The sequence below is a fragment of the Melospiza melodia genome (assembly GCF_035770615.1).
Source record: "Melospiza melodia melodia isolate bMelMel2 chromosome 7 unlocalized genomic scaffold, bMelMel2.pri SUPER_7_unloc_1, whole genome shotgun sequence".
Taxonomy (NCBI): domain Eukaryota; kingdom Metazoa; phylum Chordata; class Aves; order Passeriformes; family Passerellidae; genus Melospiza; species Melospiza melodia.
Genome location: NW_026948497.1, coordinates 4477261 through 4500092, shown reverse-complemented (window position 1 = coordinate 4500092; position 22832 = coordinate 4477261). Strand labels below are relative to the sequence as shown.

At 55.6% G+C, this 22832-nt stretch overlaps 1 protein-coding gene and 1 pseudogene across 1 annotated transcript; both read left to right on the top strand.

The window, feature by feature from the left end:
• The window catches only part of LOC134432727 (zinc finger protein 850-like), a 109220-nt pseudogene that overhangs the window by 74543 nt on the left and 11845 nt on the right, over positions 1-22832 (top strand).
• Positions 14494-15522, top strand: LOC134432813 (H-2 class II histocompatibility antigen, E-D beta chain-like). Its single transcript, XM_063181727.1, has 2 exons — positions 14494-14578; positions 15055-15522. Exons 1-2 carry the CDS (start codon positions 14494-14496, stop codon positions 15450-15452), a joined length of 483 nt encoding a protein of 160 aa, XP_063037797.1. The 3' UTR covers positions 15453-15522.

The following is a 22832-nucleotide window of genomic DNA, read 5'->3' as shown; positions in this document are numbered from 1 at the left end:
GGATCCCCTTGGAAGGGTCCTACAACTGAATGCTGTGTTAAAGGCACTAATTTCCTACACCTTATAGAAACTATACGTGATTTACTTTGAACCCTAATTCTATTTACAATACATTGTATTTCCCATCAATAATAAGCAAGAACCTTCTGTTCAGGAGACTCATAAAGATTTAAAGCTATATATGCGTTTTGCCCCGTTTGTCTCCTTAATTCATCTTGCCAGCTTTTTCCCCACGTATGCTCGTGTTCACAAGTATGACACCACAAATCCCGTAATAGTGATTGTTCTATCCAAAAAGTTCTTTTACAACCCCCACAACGTAGAGCTATCCAGGCAGCACAATGTGGATTGTGACAGTCAAGGCAATGTAGTTTCGCTGGATCTGTTAAATGAAAAGTTGATAATGAGTCAATGAAACCAATCAACTCCTGGGCCGTCCGGTAGTGACGTGTCAGTGCTCTGTCCACCGCTTCCGAGTACCCCTTCAATTGAAACAGTAGTGGTTGTAGGACTAGAAGCAGTTTCTTCCCCAGTCGCTCCTTGTCCTCCTCCGTAAGGCGATCCACCAGAGGCTGCATCAAAAACAGGTTTAGTCCACTTAGCAGGCACCCACAAAGGCCCTGTAGGTGAGGAAACACAAAGATACCCCCGACCCCAATATAATACTTTTGCAGGTTTTTCCCATAATCCTGTACTTGGGTTCTTATACTTAACCCAGACCTCTGTTTCCTTAGTATTTTCCTGACCTGACCTCGGATGATGTTTCATTGCAGGGGGGGTATCATCTTCCCCAAAAATGCATAAATGGTTAATCACATACAAAACCTTAGCCAAACATGCTTGTGGATCTCCCAAATCTTGATGTTTTTCAATATACTGCTTAAGGGTACCGTTTGCTCTTTCCCGTAAAGCTTTCCTTAACTGTATCAGTAACTCATACAATCGTTTATTATTCACTTCCTTAATTGCTGCTTCCTCTATTCGTTTGACTACTCCTGCAACATACATAGAGTCTGTGACCACATTTAAAGGCTCCTGTAAGTTGGACACCGCCCATACTACTGCTAACAATTCCAAAGTTTGTAAGCTATCTGCAGGGTCTGCTGTGAGGAGTTGATGCTTCCATTGTCCTTTTTCTTGCCAGGTAACAGCAGCACACTTTGATTTCTTTCCTGCATCTGTAAAAACTGTAAAGCTCCTTCTATGGGGTTTTCTTCTCTCAAAGGTCGAGTAATCCAGTTCCATTCTGTCATTCATTGCAAAACTCTAGGCACTAATTTACTAGTCTCTACTTTAGCAGGTGACATCAATAATGCTTCTTGTAAATTCTTTGAATTTATCAAGTACCAGTCCAAGGTTTCTTTTTCCATAGGCAATCTAATAGTAGCAGGTTCTCTACCATCCACTTCAAGAATTCTGAGACGCCCCTTTTTGATTAATGCAGCCAATTGTTCAATTTTTGAAGATATTGTTTTCTTATGCTGTAGTGGTGGTGATAACCATTCCAACACCCGTATCTCCCCCGTTTTCTTTTGCAACTGAGAGAGAGCACCAAGCAAGTGGCAAGGGCTATTCCAGATAGTAAGGTCAATGGGGTGGTCGAGTTGTCGACGAGACACATACCCTTGCTGTACACAGTTACTAATTTGCCACAAGGCAAGATGATGCTCCTTTGTCAGGTGTACAGGAGTAGTAGGGTCCACACCTTTTAACAAAGGCCGTAGGGCTTCTAATAAGTGATTTGGTATTCCCACAATAGGCTTCAGTCACTGTAAGTCTCCCAGCAACTTTTGTGCATCATGTAGAGTTTTAATGTCCAATTGTAATTCCAATTTTTGTGGTATCACTATTTGATCTGTCAAAGTCCATCCCAAATATTTCCAGGGCTTTGTAGTCTGAATTTTCTCTGCAGCAATAACAAGTGAATATGCAGCAAGAGTATTTATAATGGTGTTAATCTGTAAAGAGGAGAATGGCTGTTGCTGTGCAAACAAAATATCGTCCATGTAATGATATATTATAGTTGCTGGCCATTTACGACGTAGTGGCTGTAATGCTGCATCAACATAAAGCTGACATAAAGTGGGGGAGTTGCGCATGCCCTGCGGAAGAGATGTCCATTCAAATCTTTTATCTGGTTCCCCACGATTTATTGCTGGTAAAGTAAAAGCAAATCTCTTCATGTCATCAGGATGCAGGCCAATAGTGAAAAAACAATCCTTTAGGTCAATAATTAAAAGTGGCCGGTGTTCTGGTATCATAGCTGGATTTGGAAGACCAGGCTGTAAGGCCCCCATTGGTTCCATTTGGTCATTTACAGCCCTCAAATCGTGTATCAAACGATATTTCCCTGATTTCTTTTTGATTACAAAAATAGGTGTATTCCAAGGGCTTGTGGACAGTCGTAGGTGCCCTTTTGTATATTGTTCCTGTACCAATTCATGGGCATGCGTAAGACTCTCCCCTTTTAATGGCCATTGCTTAACCATCACCGGTGCATCCGTTTTCCAGGTGAGTGGAATGGGGAAAGTCCAAGCAATGGCAATTACCCCAAAGGGTGCTGATTAGTTAACACCACTCCCAATTGTGTTAAAATGTCCCTTCCAATTAAGCAGGAAACTGTAGGAGGCAGTTGAACAATTGAAAACACAGCAGATATTTGTTGATTCTCAATGCACACAGACAAAGACGGCGACCTACTTGCCAATGTAAATCCTCCCACTCCTGTGAGCATGTTTGATGAGGGAAATAGAGGCCAATGTTGTGGCCATGCTTCTGGAGAAATGATGCTAGTATCTGCTCCTGTATCCAATAATCCATAAAGGGTTATGCTTTGATGCCCATAGGTAATCTCAACCTTTTGTTTTGGTCTATTTTGTAAATCCACAGTTAAAAGTGTAACACCAGTAGAGCCAAAACCTTTTTCATCCCGTGTTTGACCAGTAAATGATTGTATTCCTGATGTCATTTGTGACAGTGGTACCAATTGTGCAATGCGTTGTCCCTTTGTAACCTTAATCGGAGGATAAAGGGTGTAAGCCATAATTTGTATTTCCCCTGTAAAGTCCGCATCGATAACACCAGGCAAAACAAATAATCCCAACATAGTTATAGAGGAACGTCCCAGCAATAATGCTCCACATGTTTGTCCATTTAATATAAGAGGACCCTTTACTCCAGTGGGTATCCTCTCAGGCTGGTTCGTCATTAGTGTGACGTCTACTGCTGCTGATAAGTCCAAGCCGAGGCTCCCGGTTGTTGCGGGTTGCAGACAGGAGGTGGCAGCGATGTCACGGCAGCTGCTGGTGTCTCCGATGTCACGGCGGCAACTTGTGTCTGGGCGTGGCCCCCGAGATGCGCGCTCTGCGGATGGTTTCCCGACCGGTGCCTACAAGCCGTAGTGTTGTATGAGCTGGATCGGCAGTGTTGACACCATACGCCAGTCGCTCGGCACGTTCGGCGTGTATGTCCTTCGTTGCCGCATCGGTAACACTTGAGGAATGGCTTCGAACCTCCTTGAGTGAATGCCAGAGAGCCGTTTCGGAGAGGAGCAAGAGCAGCTAGCACCTGATTTTGAGTGGACTCTGCTTGCTTTTGCAACCCCAATCCTAATTCCTTTAAGGCTTGTGCTATAAATGCCTGTGAAGCTGTTGGCATTAATGCCATTCGCTCTAATGCTTCCTCAATAGTCCAATTTGCCCCTAAAGTAGCTAACACTCTTTGGGTTGCTGGATTGCTATTTTGCAAAGCACACTGCTTCAATAGCGCCCTGCAACACCAGCCCGATCTATAGCAGTAGCTGTTCTATCGATAAAATTTCCAAGTGATTCTTCCCTTCCTTGCTTAATACCCATATAAGCCGGTAACCCTCCTGGCTCTTTAACCATATCTATTGCAGCACGCACTAACCTCATAGACTCTCTAAGTTTATCTGCTCCCGATATCATCTGTGCTTCTGTACGCAAATATTCCCCTAAGCCCATCAGCTCCTCTACTGTCACCCCATGTAATGGGTCTCCCTGGGCTCGTTGTACAGCAACCGATTCATTTACCAACGCGTGCCAATGGGCATTAAATAATAACTGCTGATGCTGAGTGAATATCAACCAAACTATTCCTCTTAAATCATTAGGACATAAAACCTGAGTATTAAAAAGATAATGTAACATTTGCTTAACAGGTTCACTTTTTACTCCAAACTGACTAACCGTAGAACGTAGCTGAGTTAACAGCTTCCAATCTAAGGGAGTATATTCTGCTATATTATGCGTAAGGTTCCCCTGTGCATCATACTGTGGTGTGTATGTAACTGGACATGCAAGACTAGAAGCTATTTCCACCGCCTCACCATCCCCCATTTGCATTACTTCTTTCGCCAAAGCAGCCCAAGCTTCCCTCCTCTGTTTAGCCATCTCCCCCCATAGATCACGGTGTGCCCCTGGGATGGGATCTGGCCCTTTAAGGGTGCTATGCTGCTGGCGCTTCGGTGCAGACACCGAGTTTTCGCGCGGGGGGGGCAGTGAAGCAGAGGCTGGCTCGCGCAGGGGAAGCCCCGCTGGAGCTGACAGTGAAACCGGAGCCAACTCAAGCGGAGCCAGCCTGCGGGGGGCAATCCGCCCCCCCGCTGGAGCCAGCTCGGGCGGGGAAATGGGCCCTTCCCCCGCCGAAGCTGTAACCAGAGCCGGCTCACTGAGGGGAAGCGGCGGAGGCAAGGCTGGCGGTGGAGGCGAAGCTGGCTTGCTCCCACCCCCACCATCCGACCCGCCTGAAGCTGGTGGCGGAGGCAAAGCTGGCTTGCTCTTACCCCCACCATCCAACTCGCCCTCCCCCTCTGACAGGAAAGGTGCAGACGGTTCCACTGCGCCTATAGAGAAATCCTCCACACCACTTTGCTGGGGACTCTTAGGCATAAGTACCTTAGTTACAGAAGGTGCCAGGGGATCATCTTCACGACCATACCCTATATTCCTCTTATGAGCTTCTGTTGCCCTTTCTGCTGCCTTTCTCTCAGAGACCTGCTGAAGTAACGTGTTATACACCACCCGCCATAACTTCCCGAATTTCTTTGCTGACTTATCATCGTCTAGTACTGTATCCCACAATATTTCCCCAAACTTTCTCCACTCTGATAACTCATGAACTGTATGAGGATTAGAAAAGATACCCTTAGCATGGCCATAAGCTAATAACCCTGGTAACTCCTTTTTTAAATCTATCCCTTTTATCCCACACCGCTCTAAATAGGCGGTAAATAAATCATATGCTGCTTGCCTATCCATACCTATTAATCAGCGCGCGCTGTTGCAGCTCTCCAGGCTCCGGCGGACACGTATTGGCTTAAGTCACAGTTGTGAACCTTAAGGGTGCTTCAAATTCCGGCACCATCCCAGCTGCAAGGACCCAAACCCAACTTCCTCGACCGTGGCGTAATCCCTTTTTCTTTTAATCCGAGAAAAAGGGCAGAGATTCGGTTATGCCCGCATTCTCCACCATTTGTCGGTGGAAGGGAACCAGGACATCAGTTGATCATCACAGGCTCGATTTTATTGATCAGTACGGCGGGTTAAATACAGTTAATAATGAGCTTCATACATATTGCAAAAGTTGAGCTCAGGATTGGTCAGCTTACAAATCAGCACCTACGCCTACTTCTACATTCCTATGGTTCTACTTTTGATACTTTCTACATATTCTTAGGATATATTCAGGACTAATCTCAACTCCCTATCCTCATGTTGCAGCAAGGTCGCTGCTGACTCTTCCTTTCAGCTTGCTGACTGCTGACTTTTCTCCTTCAGCTTAACCAGTGGCATTATATCAGTGTGGCCTTTCTCAGCTAACCAATTATTAATAATGCTCTCCACAAGAGAGAGAAACAGAGGCACAGTCAGAGGCTGGATCTGCAGGGAGCTGGGCAGAGCCTCCAGCCTCGTCCGTGCCACGCAGCGGCTGGCACGGCCTGGAGGAAGCAGGAGCCAAGAAGGACGAGCTGGCAGCTGCTGGCCAGGAATGCCCCGCAGGCCCCTGCAAGTTGTCTGTGCTGTGGCCCCGCTGCCCTTGGGGCGCGCAGGGAGCGGAGCCGTCGGCGGGCGGGCCAGGGAACGCAGCTGCCAGCGGCAGCCCCCGCCGAGAGCCCCCGGGCCTCACTCACCGCTGCAGATGATGCGGAACTGCAGCTGCTGCCCTGTCAGGTAGCGCCCGGCCATCCCTGGGGAACACAGAGCGTGTCCTGCCTTCAGAGGCACAGCTGCCGCCTACGGGCGCTGCCAGCCCTGAGGCCACACGCCCTGCTGGCCCGGCAGGGCTCAGCCCGGGCCCCTGGCGCACGCTGCCGCCCCAGGGCACGGCTGCCAGAGGGCGGCAGCAGCAATGCCCAGGCCAGCGGGGGCTGCCCATGCCCGCGCCCGGATCCTGCTGCCGGCACAGCAGGCGGGGCCGGGGCCGAGCTGCGGCAATGGGGCGGGCCGGGGAGGGAGCCGGGCTTGGCGCTCACCCATGAACCTGACGGCCGCCTCTCACAGGGGCTCCTGTGCGCTCCGCAGGTACGGCAGGGCCCGGCGCAGGTGCTCGGCCGCTCTGCTCCTGTCCTCTGCCAGCTGCAGAGAGCGGCAGGGCACGGAGGGAAAGGGTTGATGCGGGCCCTGCCCCTGGGCCGGGCGCTCCCTACGGCCGGCGCTGCTCCCCCTGCCCACAGAGCCCCGAGGCCCGGCCAGCAGCCGCAGGCGCCGGGCTCGGCACGGGGCACAGGGCCCGGCGGGCCGCGGTGCCGCCCCGCAGCAGAGCCCAGCTGGCTCGGGGCTCCGTCGGCACCGGCCTTGGGGCCACAGGAGCCTGGAGTAGAGCCCGCACGGCCCAGGGAAGGGAGCGGCGTGTGGGGTGCAGGCCGGTGCCCCTGTGTGCGGCACTGGGCAGGGGCCACAGCTGCCAGCCCCACAGACTGGGTGCCGTGGGCAGGCGGCTGCTCCAGGGATTGGGCTGGGCATTCCAGGCTGTCCTTACCAAGCACTCAGCAAATCTCCACATCTGATCCGTCTGCAGCAGCTGCTTGAGATCCTTCCTCTTCAGGAACCTCACTGCAGAAAGCAGCGTTTCCCGAGAGGCCTGCAGAGCAGCAGAGACCCAGAGATGGCACCGCAGCCCAGAGCACAGGAGCCGCATCTCTGTGCCAGGGCTGGGAGGAGGCTGGAGCCCGTCAGGTGCCAGGGGGTGGGGAGACAGCTGAGCCCCTTCCATGGGGACACCCAGGAGCCTCACCTGTGCCACACACCGGTTCTCATCGTGGCAGTGGAAGAAGAGTGGGAGCAGGCTCTGGCTCACAGGCTTCTTCAGGGGCTTTTCTCCCTTTGCCACTACCAAGGCAATCACGTCTTGGAAGAGGCGAATGGAGAGCAGCTGCACAAGGCTGTTGTCCTGTTGGAAAGGAAGCCAAAGTCCTCCACATCAGCTGCTCCAGGCCCCCTGTGCCCAGGCCCAAGGCAGCACCCAAGTGCCCGTGGCTGGGGGCACAGAGCCTCACATTGACAAAGAGGTGCCAGAGCGCCTCAGCCAGCTGCAGGGCAATGGGGCTGGCTATTGCCAGGTCTTTCTGCAGCATTAGGAGGATGAGTACAATGAGGGTCTTCTCCACAATGTCTTCATCCCTATCCCACAGTAGCTTCACAAGGCTTTCAGTAAGGCTGTACATGCTTGGATCCTGTGTACAAAACAAGGCTGGGCAACCCCACGCTGCTGCTGCTGCTGCTGCTGCTGCAGGGCTCAGAGGCCAAAGGCCTGTCCCGAAGCACTCGGGCAGCTGAACAGCAGGCCTGGAGAGCTGGGAGCAGCTGCCACAGCTGCTAAAGCCCAGCTAAGCCCAAGGGGCTGCTTGCCCCAGCCCCACGCTGCCAGCACAGCTTCAGCTGCTGCCTCCTCCTCACCATCGAGGTGAGCACCACGAGGCCTCGGAGCGCCACGCGATGCATCTCCCTGGACTGGCTCTGCAGGTGCCTTGTCAGGATCTCCAGGACTTGTTCAGCGTATTCGTTCAAGTCCAGGCAATCCAGGAGCTGCAAGGCACAGAGCAGGCACAGAGGTGCCAGCTGGCAGGAGCTCAGAAATGCACAGGGCTGAGCCAAAGCAGCAGCACAGGGCACAGGCAGCGTCCCAGGCAGCTGCGGCTACGAGAGAGCAGAGGGCTGGGAGGCAGCTCAGCCAGGCAGCGCTGTCCATGGGGCTCACCTCCACCAGGAAGGCCAGGGCGGGCAGTTCCCAGTCTGAAACGCCTTCGCTGAGCAGCTCAAAGAGGCAGGATGCCATGCTGCAGCACCAGATGGTGGAGACACAGCGCATCTCCCTGGCAGGGAGGAAAAGGCACCATTGCTCCTGGGCCGGGCGGGCAAACCTCTCCCAGGGCTGACTGGCAGAGCTCTGCTCTGCTCCCGAGCACCCCGGGGGTGCTTTGGGAGGCGGCTGTTCCCGGGCACCCTCCTCTGCCGGCCTTTTCCAGTCTGCTTATCCCTCCCTTGGTGACAAGGCCCTGCTGCCCATGAGCACGGGGACTGTGTGGGGTGTTGCGGGCACAAAGGAGAGGGGTGGTGGGGAGAACGAGGTCTCACCTGGCCAGCAGACCCACTGCACAGTGGTGGGTGTCGGCATGGAGCAGCGTGTCCCAGGCACGCTTGCGTTCCATGGACAGCACCACGTGCTCATAGCCCATTTGTCAGAGCAGGGCCTTCAGGGTCTGCAGCGCAAAGCTGTGTGCAGAGCAAAGGCCAGGTCACGCTGGGAGCCCCGGCTCCTGCCCTGGGGCATGGGAGGGATGGGGAGACTGGGAGGACTGGCATGGAGCACCTGTTGGGGTTGGCGGAGAGGCCGTGTTGCTCCTGGCATCCCTGCCAGAAGGTCTCAACCTCTTCTGGCATCTCCTGCATGCTGATGTAAGCTTGGAAGAGCAGATGCAGAAAGAGACTGGGGAAATACTCCAGCACAGCAGGTGAGCGCCAGGCCAGATTGAAGATTTTCCACAGTGCCACGGTTGCCTGCATGAAATAAAACAGCCAGAGACAACGCTCAGTGGCCAAGACATCCACGTGGCAGGGCCCGAGCATGCGAGGGAGAGGTCGAGGGAGACATGGGGGCAGCAGCCGGCCTGATGCCCCTGAGCCCTGCCCCTAAGGCAGGATTCAGCCCAGTGCCTGAGGCAGGGAGATGCAGCTGGGGGGAGCACAGAGAGCTGGCTGCTGGAGAGGCGGCCTGGGGGCTGGCAAAGGCCGGCACCAGAAACTCACAGCCAGGGCAAAGACTCCTGCGTCGTCCCCATCGGAGGTGCACACGCTGTGCACTGGCCAGGCCCTCAGCACATGGAGGAGCAGCTGCAGCGCCGGCTCCACAGTCCTGCTCGAGGACATGATGGTTCCCCACATGGTGGCGGCAGCTCTGTGGGGTCAGAGCTCTGTGTCAGGGCGGGCTCGGCCACAGCGCCGTGGCCTGGGCAGCTGCAGGGCCCCGCGCTGGCCCTCAGCCCTGCCTCTGCCCACTGCCCCTGGCCGGCAGTGGCCAGCCAGCCCATGTGGGCACAGGCCCCGAGGGGCAGGGAGGGAGCGTGGCACCAGGCTCAGGAGCTGACATGGCAGCACTGGAAAACAGAGGAGCCAGAGGATCCTGGAACTGCCTGCCTGTCTGGCAGTCAGCAGGGACAGGCTTTACAGGGTGACGGGCAGGTGAAGCCTAAGCCCTCAAGGCACATGGGGCTGCCCTACCTGTCACACGATGGGGCCCAGCGCAAGAGGGTGATCAGCACGTCACAGGGGTGTTCCTGGGTCAGCTCCAGAAGGGCCTTGTCCAGCCTGTGCCCAGCAGACTCATTGGCCGTGAGCCACTGGTGGATGTACCTCACCATGGCAGGCACCTGCAGAGGGCACGGGGAGACTCACAGAGCTGCCAGAGCAGCAATTTCCCCTGAGAAGTGCTTCCCTTCCAACCGCAGTGGGCCGGGTCTCAGAGGCCGAGGGAGCCCAGCTGACCCAGCTCAAGGCGCCACACCACTGCTGGGAGCATCGAGCCCTTGCCCAGGCTGCTTACTTGCGTTGGATTGGAGACACCCTCCTCCACAAGCAATTCCAGCATGGCAGCACCGCTCTCGGCATCGAGGAACGGAAGGTTGGCCAAGACGCCCGTGCCCACACCAGCGGTCTCTTCCTGCCAAGGGCACGTGATGAATTCACAGAGGGTCTGCAGGAGAAGGGCAGCAAGGGAGGGAGAATCCATGGAGCGCTCCAAGCCTGGTGCTTGGCTGAGCAGTGCCAGCAGGCCCAGCCCAGGCAGGGATGGCCGCAGGTACCTGCGCCATTCTACCCAAGCGGCCACGGGCGGCTTCCTGTTCTTGTGTCCGGTCCTTGGCTGCATCTGGCAAAGAGCGAGCGCAGCCAGAGCTGAGGGGCTGCGGGAGAGGCCAGAGAACACAGCCCAGCCCTGAGCTCCCCAGGCAGGGAGAGCCTCGGGATGCCCCGGGGGATGGAGCGCGGCTGCCAGGGGCTCCAGCCCAGCTTCTGTCCTATCCATGGATATGTCCACAGGGATGGGATGGGATGGGATGGGATGGGATGGGATGGGATGGGATGGGATGGGATGGGATGGGATGGGATGGGATGGGATGGGATGGGATGGGATGGGATGGGATGGGATGGGATGGGATGGGGCCAAGCTGGCTACAGGCACCAGCCCTGCAGCCCAGCACTGACACTCACGCTCCTGCAGCAGCTGGAACTGCTCCAGTTCTTCAGGCTGCTGTGCTGAGGTAGCTCCAGCCTCTTCCTCCTCCAGCCAGGCCAGCTTGGGCACACTGTGGGCTCTCTGCTCCATGTCACTCTTTGCACTTAGGAGTGTTTGCTGAAGCAGAGAGGCCTCGGAAGGGCTGAAGATGAGCAAATGTTGCAGTTGTGCCTTGAAGGCACCTGCAACAGAGGAGCCTCAGGAAGGCTACAGGACAGGAAGTCCTGCAGTCTGTCCTCGAGGGCAGCAGCAAGAGAGAAGTCTCAGGAAAGAAATAGGACTGCAAGTCCCACAGTCTGTCCTCCAGGGCACCGGCCGCAGGGATGGCAGACGCTTGGGAAATGCTCCACGTCCCCAAGTCCCGCAGCCTGGCCTCGAGGTCACCTGCACCGGGAACGCCTCGGAAAAGCTCCAGGTCAGCAAGGAACGAGCTGGCTGTGTGGGGGCTCCTCACAGCACTGCTCTGTCCCGTCCTGTCCCGTCGCGTGCACTGAGCACTGTGGCGTGGCCGTGGCGCCACCAGCACCTACGTCACGGCGTGTCAACAAAAGGTCACCCTTGCACACTCTGTCCCTTTCCATCCCACAGTGACCACAGTGCACTATGTCACAGAGAGCCCCAGGACACACCTCCACGTGCCCTGTGGACACCCCTACCCCAACAAAAGTGCCCCAGCTTGAAGGCAAGACCTTGCCCCAAGTGTTGAAGACACAGCCCAGCAGGAACTTTAGCAACAGCCCAAACAAGAAGCAGCTGCTCCTCTGCTCTGCCTGCTCGGGGCAGCAGAATGAGCCCCCACGGCTGCCAGCGCAGCAGAGCAGGAAGGGCACCGGGGCCTTCCACAGGCCCTGCCACGGCCTCTTTGGGACCAGTTCTGGTGCTGGGTGGCCGGCACACTCGCAGGGGCGTGACACAGACACGGGACGTGTGGCCCAGAGTTCCAATACTGCTCTGTCCCCTGGGCAGCGCTGGCAGCAGCAGCAGCTGTGGAAGAGTCCCTGCCAAAGGAGATTTGCCATGCCCAAGGCCTGCCAATGCTGGTGCCTCTCTCCTGCCACAGAGACCTGTGGCCTCGGGGGACATCTCTGCCAAAGGACAGCCAAAGCCAACGTGCCTTGGGGTCTATGTGATCTTTTCTGCCGGTGGCTGTTGGCAGGAGCACCTGGAGCAATTGGTGGCCACACTGGGTATCCGTCAGAGGCAGAAGCTGTTGTCCCTTCCTGGAATGATTTTTGCTTGGAAGTGATTATCTGCAGCACAAAACCACCATCCACTATTGGCATTCACAGGACAATGCCATTCTTACAGAGATGCTGTCAAGTTGCCTTGTGTGCTTCTGGCTGTTTTTCTTTCTCTCTGGATGAAAACATCAGCCCAGCGTCTGATGGCCAATGCTGTGGGTGCTGCCTGTCTGGCTGTGGCCAGCAGCTCATGACCAAACACAAGCGGGCGCCTTCTGGGCAAGGGGATGGACTGGCATGAGCAGCCATTTTCCCTGGTGTCACGGTTTGATGCTGGCACAATGCCACTGCCCCCATGAAAATACATTCTCCCTGGTGTCTGCTGTGATATGTGACCAGGAACAGAGCGAAGCAGGCTCCAGCTTGGGAATACAAAGAAAAAAAATCTTTCTTAACTTACAATATATAAAAGAAACACACAGAAAGAATGAAAACCTTCCAAACATTCCTCCCCCCAACCAAATTCCCAATACATCCCAGTAAGGCAAAACCTTGGACTCGCAATTCAGTTGCCACCCCTCAGGTCACCAACTGTCAGTCCATCACCACCCCTCAGATAATCAACTCTACGTTCATCAAGGAGAGAGGAGTCCCTCTTATGCCACAGGCTTCCCCAGGAAACACAGCTGAAACCTCTTGTGTTTCGGTGTCACACGTGGCATTGCCCGGAGATCATTTGCCATGGTGACATCTTCCTTCCATGCCCAGTGCTCTCACCACTGCACATGGACCAGAGCTGCTTCTGGGGTTCCCCTTTTAAGGATGCTTTGCCAGGTTCCAAAAATGAGCACAGTCTCTAACTTTTGGGACACCTGTCCCCCCCAAATTCACCCCCTGGGGCCGAGGGGTCTTAAGAACAAAGATCTTCTTCCTCACTGAAGGCAGAGGGCACCACCACCCTCCTCATCCATTGTCTCTGTTCCCTCACTCCTTCACATCACATCACTGCACTCTCTTGGCTCTGAGCCATTGCCTCCTCCTAAATGCAGTCTCTGTGTCGCAGGAAAAATGGTTCTGTCCATGGCTATGCAAGAAAAGTCCAGCCAAAGGCCACTCCATCATCTCCTCCCGCCTAGGATTCTTCTCAGCTTCTTCTGACATCTTTCACTTGCATGGGCTTTGATCACACTTGTGTGGTAGATAAGGAAAGGCGCTGCGGAAGATTACGCGATGTCACGGAAAGGCAGGACCCTTTGTTCCTCTAAGATAAGAGATTACCCTAGGAATGTGGCCCCACTAACAGTAGTGCTAGTAACTTTCCATTCCTTACCCAGTACTTTTCCATTCCTTACTAACCATAGATAAGAAGGACAAACCCCCTTTTGACGTAGAGAACCCCCTAGATTATAAAACCCCACGAGAAGAAGTAATAAACGCCTTTTGACCGTCCATCATATTGATGTCTGTGTGTGTCATTGGCCCGAGCGACCCTGGAGAGAGTGGGTCGCCGTGCTGATCCTCAGAACCAGGTCGCCTGCCTTGATCCAGAAGGCAACACACTTGCCCATTTTCTCCTATTTCATCCCTATTTCTCATTCAACTCCAGGAGGATCAGCATTTGTAAGGTTTCCATCATCCAAGAAAAGGGTTAAAATCTCGGGCTCTGCCTATCCAGAACTCCCACGCTGGCCCTGCCGGGCACCTTCTCTCTGCACCCCTTCTCCTTCTCGGCTGTGCTGCCAGCGCAAGATGGCAAATTTCAAGGTGGCACAGGCACAGGCACCGGCTCTCCCTCTCTCTCTCTGTGGCCGTTGCCCGATGCCTCTCAGCGCTCCTCCACCCTTCCATCCTGCAGGGGCCTTCACCTCCCTTCTCTGTCCAAGGCCCGGCTCCCCTCACCCGGCCGCTTGGCTTCCCCTCCCGCACCCAGCCCGCAGCCGGGCAGGGCAGCTCTGAACCTTTCACCCACCGGAACCAAGAGAGCTTCCCCTGGGAGTTCTCAGCTTTTAACCCCCTGTGTGCTCAGAGGTGAATCCATGTCCTCAGGGGCCACACCAGGCGCCAATATTCAAATGTGAGCACAGATTGGTTTGACTACAGCATCCCAAAAAACTCACTTCCTTTCCAATCCAGGACAGCGGGACAAAGGGATCTGAACAGAAAATCCTGAACGAGCTCAGTAACCCAAAAATCGGGGTTAAATGTGAAATGAGCGGCTCTGATTGGCTGATCCAGCACAGCCCGCGCCTCTCCATCCCCGCCCCCACCTGCCCAGCGCCTCAAGGTTCCCCCTCCCCCAAAAAAAAAAAACCAGCCTGGGGCTGCAGCCTCCCGGAAAGGCCTCAGCCAATGGCAGCGCAGGCAGGAGGCGGCTTAGCCAATGAAAGCTCGAGGCGTTGGAATGCCTCATCGGTTGCCGGGCAGAGCCCGTGGCCGATCGCTGCCCAGAAGCGGCGGCAGCCAATGAGAGCGCGCGGCGCTGCCGAGCCCGCCCTGCTCCGGACTGGCGCTCCCAGCGCAGCGCGGCTGCTTTGGGGCTGCTGCTCCCTGCCCGGCCCCGGCCATGGGGCGAGGGGCGGCAGCTGGGGCCCTGCTGGCGGCACTGGTGGTGCTGGGAGCCCCCCCGGCTGCGGGCGCCCAGGTCTCGGGTGAGCGGGGGGCGGGAGGCGCTGGGACAGGGGGGAGAAGGGGCAAAAGGGGGCGAAGCGGGGAGCCCGGAACGGAGCGGGAGGAGGAGGGGACCCCCCAAAGGGAGAGCGGGAGGGGCTCAGGGGCTGGGAGAGGGGAGGGAGGGTTGGGAGAGAGTGGGGAAGGGGGGAAAAGGGGAGGGGTGACCCCCCTGAGGGGGCTGGGGATTCGGGGATTTGTGGAAATGGGGGGGAAAATGGGGAAATGGGACCCCAAAAGTGATTTGGGAGCGGCCGGAGGTGGGAGGGGGGAGGATATGAAAGGGGAAATGGGGGAAGGGTGGCAAAGAGGAAGCGGCAGCGCGGGCAGGAGGGTCCCATGGCGGCCGTGGGGCACAGGGGGTGCGGAGTGGGGATCCGGGGTGGCCCCGGAGCTCTGCGGTTTCTGCTGGGGTGTGCTGGGAGGGCACCACCCGATCTATGTTCTGCACTCACAGGGGTGTTTCAGGAGCAGATAACATCGGAGTGTCACTTCATTAACGGCACGGAGAAGATGCGGTACGTGGAGAGGTTCCTCTACAACCGGATGCAGTTCGCGATGTTCGACAGCGACGTGGGGCACTACGTAGGGTTCACCCCCTATGGGGAGAAGGCGGCTAAGTCCTGGAACAGCGACTCGGCTAAACTGGAGTACAAAAGGGCTCAGGTGGACAGGTACTGGCGGAACAACTACGAGGTGGCCACCCCGTTCCTCCTGGGGCGCCGAGGTGAGCTCGGGGCAGAGCGTGTCCCCTTGGGGCCTGCCCTGTCAATGACCCCGGAACACCACAAAACCTCCCTGGACATCGACCCAGAGCCCTCAGCGCTCCTTGAACACATCTTCGGAACCTCCTGACCCACCCGTTGACCTTTGTGTCTCGCCCAGTCCATCCCAGTTCCTCCCAGTGCCTCCCCGCGCCTCCAGCTCAGCCGAACTTGGAGATGACGCTTCTCAGCCAATCAAAGCACGAATCTCTGATGACTCATCTGTTGCCAGGCAGACCCGCAGGGCCGAGTGCCCCGGGCTGGGCTCGGCCTCCCAGTGCCGCGCACTTCATTCCCAGTTCCTCCCAGTGCCACCACAGTCTTACAAACTCCCTCCCAGTCCCTCCCAGTCCATTCCCAATCCCTCCCAGTACTACTCAGTCCCTCCCAGTCCTACTGAGGTCATTCCCAGTTCATTCCCTCAGCACAATCTCCAATTCCAGGGCCCCTCATCTCCTCTCATTTCTCTCAAAACCACCTCAGTTCCTCTCCGTCCATTTCCAGTCACTCCCAGTCCTTCCCAGTTCGGCCCACCCACTCCAACTCAATTCCCAGTCTATTCCCAGTCTATTCCCAGTTCACTCCCAGACCTCCACCCTCTCTCTCAATACTCTCCATCCCCTCCCACCTCTCCCACTGCCATTCAACTCCCTCCCAGTCCATCCCACTCCGTCCCAGTACATTCCCAATCCATCCCAGCCCATCACCAGTCCCTCCCACCACATTCCCCGGGCCATTCCTTGTCACTCCCAGTCCATGCCAGTCTCTCACCAGCCCACCCCAGCCCTCCCCTCTCTCTCCCGGTGCCCCCCAGCTGATCCCAGTGTGTCCCCGCTCTCTCTCTCCTTCCCCCACTGCCCCCCAGCATGTCCATCTCGCTGGTGCCCCGCTCGAGCTCCCAGCCCGGCCCTGGCCGCCTGCTCTGCTCCGTGATGGATTTCTACCCTGCTGCCATCCAGGTGAGGTGGTTCCAGGGCCAGCAGGAGCTCTCGGAGCACGTGGTGGCCACCGACGTGGTCCCCAACGGGGACTGGACCTACCTGCTGCTGGTGCTGCTGGAAACGCCGCCCCGGCGCGGGTTCAGCTACAGCTGCCAGGTGGAGCACGTCAGCCTGGAGCAGCCCCTGAGGCGGCACTGGGGTACGGGGGAGCCCCTGGGGGCGCTGACAGAGGCGCTGGGCTGTGCTGGGAGGCACTGGGAGGGAGCTGGAGAGAGCCGGGCTGGGACTGGGAGAGGGGCTGGGGGCTTGGAGAGGGCTGGGAAGGGATTTGGGGGATGCTGGGGAGGGTGGGATGGGGTTGGGCGGGTCCTGGTGGGCACTGGGAGGGAGTTTGGGGGTGCTGGGTGTGACTGGGAGGGAGTTTGGGGGTGCTGGGTGTGACTGGGAGGGATCGCAGTGAGCCCCGAGGGGCTGGAAGGAGATCGGCGATGGCAAAGCGGGGCTCGCCATGAGCTCGGTTGTGCTGGGCACAGCCTGGGAGGGCTCTGGCTGAGTCCTGCTGGGGCTGCCAAGGGACTGCGAGAGGCTTTGGGGGTCCTGGGGCGCTGGGGGCACCTGGGAGGGGGCTGTGGGATGCTGAGACGGACGGGAGGGGCTTGGGTGGCTCCTGGCCAGGACAAAAAGGGACTGGGGGGAGGTTTCAGGGGGTCCTGGCTGGGCTGGGGACCACAGGGAGGGCTCTGGGAGGGGCTCGGGGTGTCGCTGAGAGGTTTTGGGGGTGCTGAGCCCTGCGGACCCCCCAGAGATGCCGCCGGACGCCGCCCGCAGCAAGATGCTGACGGGCATCGGGGGCTTCGTCTTGGGCTTCGTCTTCCTGGCGCTGGGGCTCGGCTTCTCCCTGCGCAAGAAGGTCAGGGCGGGTGCCGGGGGTGGCGTCCCCACCGTGGCGGAGCGCGTGCGCTCCCGCCGGGGCCCCCAGCCCGGTGTCACCCCCTTTTCTCTGCCCACAGAGCTCCTGAGCCGGCGGCGGCCGCAGCCCCTCCCCGTTCCGTCCCCGCTCCGCTGATTCTGGGGGGTGCCGTGTCCCCCTCAGCCCCGCTGGCGCTCTGCCCCCACCCAGTGCCTGCTCCCAGTGCTCCCAGTAAAGCTTCCCAGTTGGGCCCGGGGCCGTTTATTGGGGGGCGATGGGGAAGGGTTTGGGCAAAGGGAGGGGGACAAAGGGTGGGGGCTGGGCCCGGGGGGAGCGGGAGGAGGAGGAGGAAGGGGCGGGGGACGTGAGAGAGAGGAGGGGAAGGAGGCGGATGAGGAACGAGGAGCGGGAGGAGCGATTGAACCGGGGAAGGAGAGGCGGGAGGAAGAGGAGGGGGGGACATAAGGAGAGGACCAGAAACAAGAAAAGTAGCGGGGATGCTCCGGCCTTCATCATGGTGTCTACAGGGGGGGCGAGGAAGATGCGGAGCCCCCAGCCAGTTGTGTTCTCAAGCCGGGGGGCTTTCACCCTGGGGGCCGCCCGGGGTTATCCAGCGTGGATCCTCCCACGGGGGATGGACCTGGAGCGGTGCACGGAGCTCCACCGGACAACCGCGTGTCCTTGTTCTGGAGGGAATGGTGGAAGGGGATGATTCTGATTCTGTCCTCACTGACAAGTGACCTGGAAACAAAACTGCACTCCAGGCTTTTCCATGGGGGAATTGAGCTCTGCACTTTCATCTCCATGCCATTGCTTTCCTCTTCCAGCTTCCTTGTTGATGGAGATCTCTGGCTGGTGATGGAATACATGGATGGAGGAACTTTGCAGGACGTTGTCAGACAGACACGCATGGCTGAAAGGGAGATGGCAGCTGTCAGTCGGGAGGTGAGGAATCCTGCTTGTCACTCCATGGCTGGGACACAATGGCCTTTCCAAACAGGGCGTGAGAGCAGGAGTGGCTCCATGCTCAGGGCTTTGTTTCTGTGTTGTTTTTGTGAGCTGGAGAAGAAAGAGCCTCTGCAGTGAACGGCTTGCCGGCATCACTGCACTTCTACTCTGTTCTTGTTCTCTCTCCTGCTGTTGTGGTACTCTTTGTCTGTTTTGGATTTGATTTGCTGTTCTCAGCTTTGCCTTGAACCGTTTGCCTGGAGCTTGTGTGCACTGCACTCCTGGCCTGTCACAGCAAAGCTGCTGCTGGCAGAATTCTGAACTGTCCTTTCTTGTGTGATATATTCCGGCCATTGGTTTTGCCCTTGTGTTTCTTGTTGTTATGTTTGCCCAATTATCCCATCATAAAAAAAACCAAACAATATTTGAGATAGCAGCAATTTTAATTGAATAGTTAGGAAAATATATATCGACAATATAATTTGATTAAAAATAAGGGATAATTTGGTTCAAATAATAGCGCATAAGCAAAAGGTAACTGCGGGGTACGGAGTGCAGGGCTCTTGGACCCTTGCCACCTCATGTACGAGCTTGCCAAGTGAAGATTCCCCCCTTATATGTCATGTGTCAATGCCATCTCCTCCCATTTTCGATTCATCACATTTTTACCTCCGCCCTCATCACCACCTTTACCGCGCATGCTCCACCACTCGGTTTGGTGGTCGCACCCGTCTTTGGGGGTCGTTTTGGATGAAGACCTCTCCTCTTCCTCTTTGTCCTTTAATTCACCTTTGGGTTACAGATGTGCACCAAGCCAGTATAATGTAAGCCAAAATTAACATAATACTACATTTTAGCATCAAAGCAATAAATCTCTTATAGCAGGCATTTTCCTGGGACCCAATCAGATTTTCCCTTCTCTCTGTTAATTTTTAGTAACTGTTCTCTCTTGCTTTTTCCTCCTATCCTTGAACATCTGCCAGGAGAGGGGGTGGAGCCCCTCCTCTCCCTTTCTTCTTTGGCATTACAACTTTATCTGTTTTATTATTTCAAAATATTAATTACTGTGTCAACATTGATTACTGTTTCAATTTTATCAGCATGAATCACACCTATTTACCAAATTGTTCTCTCTCAGTGTCTGCAGGGCCTGGATTTCCTCCATTCCAAGCGGGTGATCCACAGGGATCTGAAGAGCTCCAACATCCTCCTGGGCATGGACGGCTCTGTCAGGCTGGGTGGGTGTTCCTGGCCAGGCACGGCGCTCCCGGGCTGCGGGTGTGGGGCTGTTTCCCAGGGAGGGCCAGAGCCCCACAAGGGCTGCTGGGGGCACTGCCCGGCCCCGGGTGCCAGCTGAGAGCGGCTGCCCCTGCAGAGAGCTCAGCAGAGGAGCAGGGTGCCAGCAGGGCCTTTGCTCTGCCTATGGCCCTGCCAGAGGGGCAGCAGTGGGAATCTAAAGCTCCAAGGGAATCAGTAAATGCCACTGCATGAAAGCTGAGGGTTTCTTGAAGGGTCCAGTTCCATCTTTCCTTGGCTACAGCCCTGAGGGCTTTTCCAGCTGACTTCACTACTGCACTCTCAGACTGAGAGTGGGGAATCTTGGTGCTTGGTTTCCTCATTCCAGCTGCCTTTGACAGGGTTTGTTTCTGTCCTCAGCTGATTTTGGCGTCTGCGCTCAGCTCAGCCCTGAGCAGGACCAGCGCAGCTCCATGGTGGGCACTGCTCACTGGATGGCCCCAGAAGTTGTGACCAGATCTCCTTATGGCCCCAAGGTGGACATCTGGGCCTTTGGCACTGTGACCATCGGGATGGTGGAAGGAGAACCTCCTTACTTCAGGGAAACGGCGGCCATGGTAAGAGGCAAATTCTGCAGTGGCTGCAGAGGCCTGTGAGCACAGGGGGACCCTGCACTGCGAGCAGCAGCTGGAGGTTTCTGCACATGGGAAGGGAATTCCCAGAGGACTCCAGCCCCAACACAGAAGAATATTCTTCAGTCTCCAGCAACAATTTTCTTTGGGATTTATGTTGTTGCAACTCATCTAGCTGTGAGGATGACCTGGAAATACGAAGCAAGTGCATCAGGTCTAATATTACCTTGCAAGAAAACCCCAAACCACCCCCAAATCCCAGCCCCAAACACAACAAGATTTCTGCAGGAGCTTCTAAAGGACATTTTGCAATATGATCTCCCCCCTGATTCTTCTCATTGGAAAATTTCTAAAGCCTGAAGATGATTGTTTAACATCCTCACAGTCTAACGTATTTCTTATCTAGTCCAAGCTACTTTCTCTGTGTCACCAAGCCTGAGCTTTCAGCATAACAAACCTCCTGTTTCTTGCCTGGCAGTTTCTGGGATGGGGCATCAGGAATGCATTTACTCGAGTGTCAGTGGCACTGCAGAGATGCCAAAAATCCTCTGAAATAACACAGGCAGACCACACTGACTCTGGAAAATGGCCTGTAAAGCTGGTGTCCCCATTTGGAGAAGCAAAATGTGCTATTTCTGATGGAGGTTCCTACTAACAGAGTCAGCCAATGAAACTGGCTCTCAACGTGAGATCATTTGGATGTTGCAGTGGCTGTGGCAGCCCCAGGGTTTGGGTGTTTTGGCTGGCATAGCAAAATGAGCTCTGAGCAGCATCTGTGGCAGGGAGGAAAGTGCCCCTGGAGCTGGGGCTGAGGCCCCGGGGTGGATGTGAGCCCGTGTGGGTGTGAAGGGAGCTGGCAGAGCGCTGAGTTTGCTTTCCCTGCAGGCTCGCGCTCTGATCCGGCAGAACGGGAGCCCGCAGCTGCAGGAGCCCCGGCGCCTGTCGGCTCTGCTGCGGGACTGCCTCGAGTGCAGCCTGGAGCCGGATGAGGAGCGGCGCTGGGCTGCCCAGGAGCTGCTGCAGCTGAGGGCCAGGGGCTGCAGGGGAAGCAGCAGCGCCAGGGAGGGGTTTTCTTGTGGGGCCCCCTCCGACAGTCTCCAGTCTGGCTGCGTTCCGCACGCAGAGCAAACAGAATCCTTGCCTGCTGTGGCTTGGCAGGCTCCTTTGGAGCTCATCTGGGCCTGGTGCCCCACAGTGAGCAGGGACATCTTCAAGCAGCTCAGGGGGCCCAGAGCCCTGCCTGACCTGAGCTTGGATGTTTCCAGGGAGGAGGCACCTCCCACATCTCTGGGCACCTTCTGTCAGTGTTTCCCCACACTCCTGTTAAAAAATTCTTCCTTAGATCTAATCTGAGCCTGCTTCCCTCTCCTGAGTTTCAAAGTATTTCCCTTTGTCCTGTTGCAACAGAGCCTGTGAGGAACTTGACTCTGGAAAGTAACAGTTCATTTCTTTCCTTTTATTTTTCGGGCAGCACCCATTTTTATCATCAGCCAAGCCTCTCTCCAGCCTGACCCCTCTGATCACTGCAGCAAAGCAACTGAGGGAGCAGCGGAGGAGATGAAGCACTTGAGGACAGCTTTCAGTTACAGAAGTAAGGACAACTAGTTAGTTATGGTAGTTAGCACTGGTAGTTCGTTATGGTAGTTAGCACTGTAGTTGCTTATGGTAGTTAGGACAGCCTGTTTGTTATGGCAGTTGTTTGAATAAAAACTCTCTTAACCCTCAGCTGCCTTGCCGTGTCCCTTCCTCCTCCCGCTGTGCCTCAGCTGCCCGGAGCAATGTGAGGGGAGAGCGGGCCCAGCCTGGCCCAGAGCTGAGCCCCAGCAGAGCCCTGGCAGAGCCCAGAGCAGCCTCGGCCCCTGCAGAGTCAGCCTGGAAGGAGGCGCTTGGAGCCTTCTCGCCTGCACCCGGCTCTTGGTTACAAACTGGGTGTGCTGGAAAATGCCACCGGCTCTGCACGAGGGCAGAAGGGGCCCGGGGAAGGCCCAAGTGCTCCATGCAAGGGAAAAACCTGCCCTGGGATTGTTATAAATAACTGGGTAGTGTTGGCTTTTGCTATTAGGTATTGACTTCTGTAATCTATTCTTAATCACATTGATTTCCATAGAGTACAGTTTGTAATCACTTTTAACTGCTTTTGCTATAGTATAATTTGTCAGCTTTTTGTGGCCTATGCCCTGGCCCCTGTGTAGCTCATATCCTCAGAACATCATTTATGGATGACAGTTTGTGGACAGTGTGATAAACATACATTATAGTTTTGGCTTTTGAAAAATATTAAAGTGGATGCCATGTGTTGTGCATTAGAATGTGAACTTTTGCAGAAGTAGCTGTAGTTGTGAAATAATAATTAATGCTTTTATTTTTGTAAATAACTGACAATAACACTTCAGAGATAGCTGTGAAATAGCCAATGTTCATTTCAAGTACTTGTGGAAATAGCTAAAACCATCTGCATGGTCAGACAACATTTAAGGAAGGGATGTGATGAGGAGCCCTGCCACTGACCCTTCCACTGTCAATAACTGTCACCTGCTGAAACCACAGAACAGGGGCCCTTGTGAGGGAGTGACACACAACCCTCAAAACAGCAATCCACGATTCCTGCACGTGCTCTAAAAAGGTGAGTTGGGGGTCAAACCAACCTAAAGAATTCCTGGAGCATGTAAACGAGTTCAGAGAAATGTTTGAATGTGTGTAACCATTATGAATATGTATTGGAACAATACAATGGGAAAACGAGACAAGAAGCGTTGCTGTGGTTAACCAGTGTGCCTCTGGCCATCGCTGAGCACCCAGTGCTG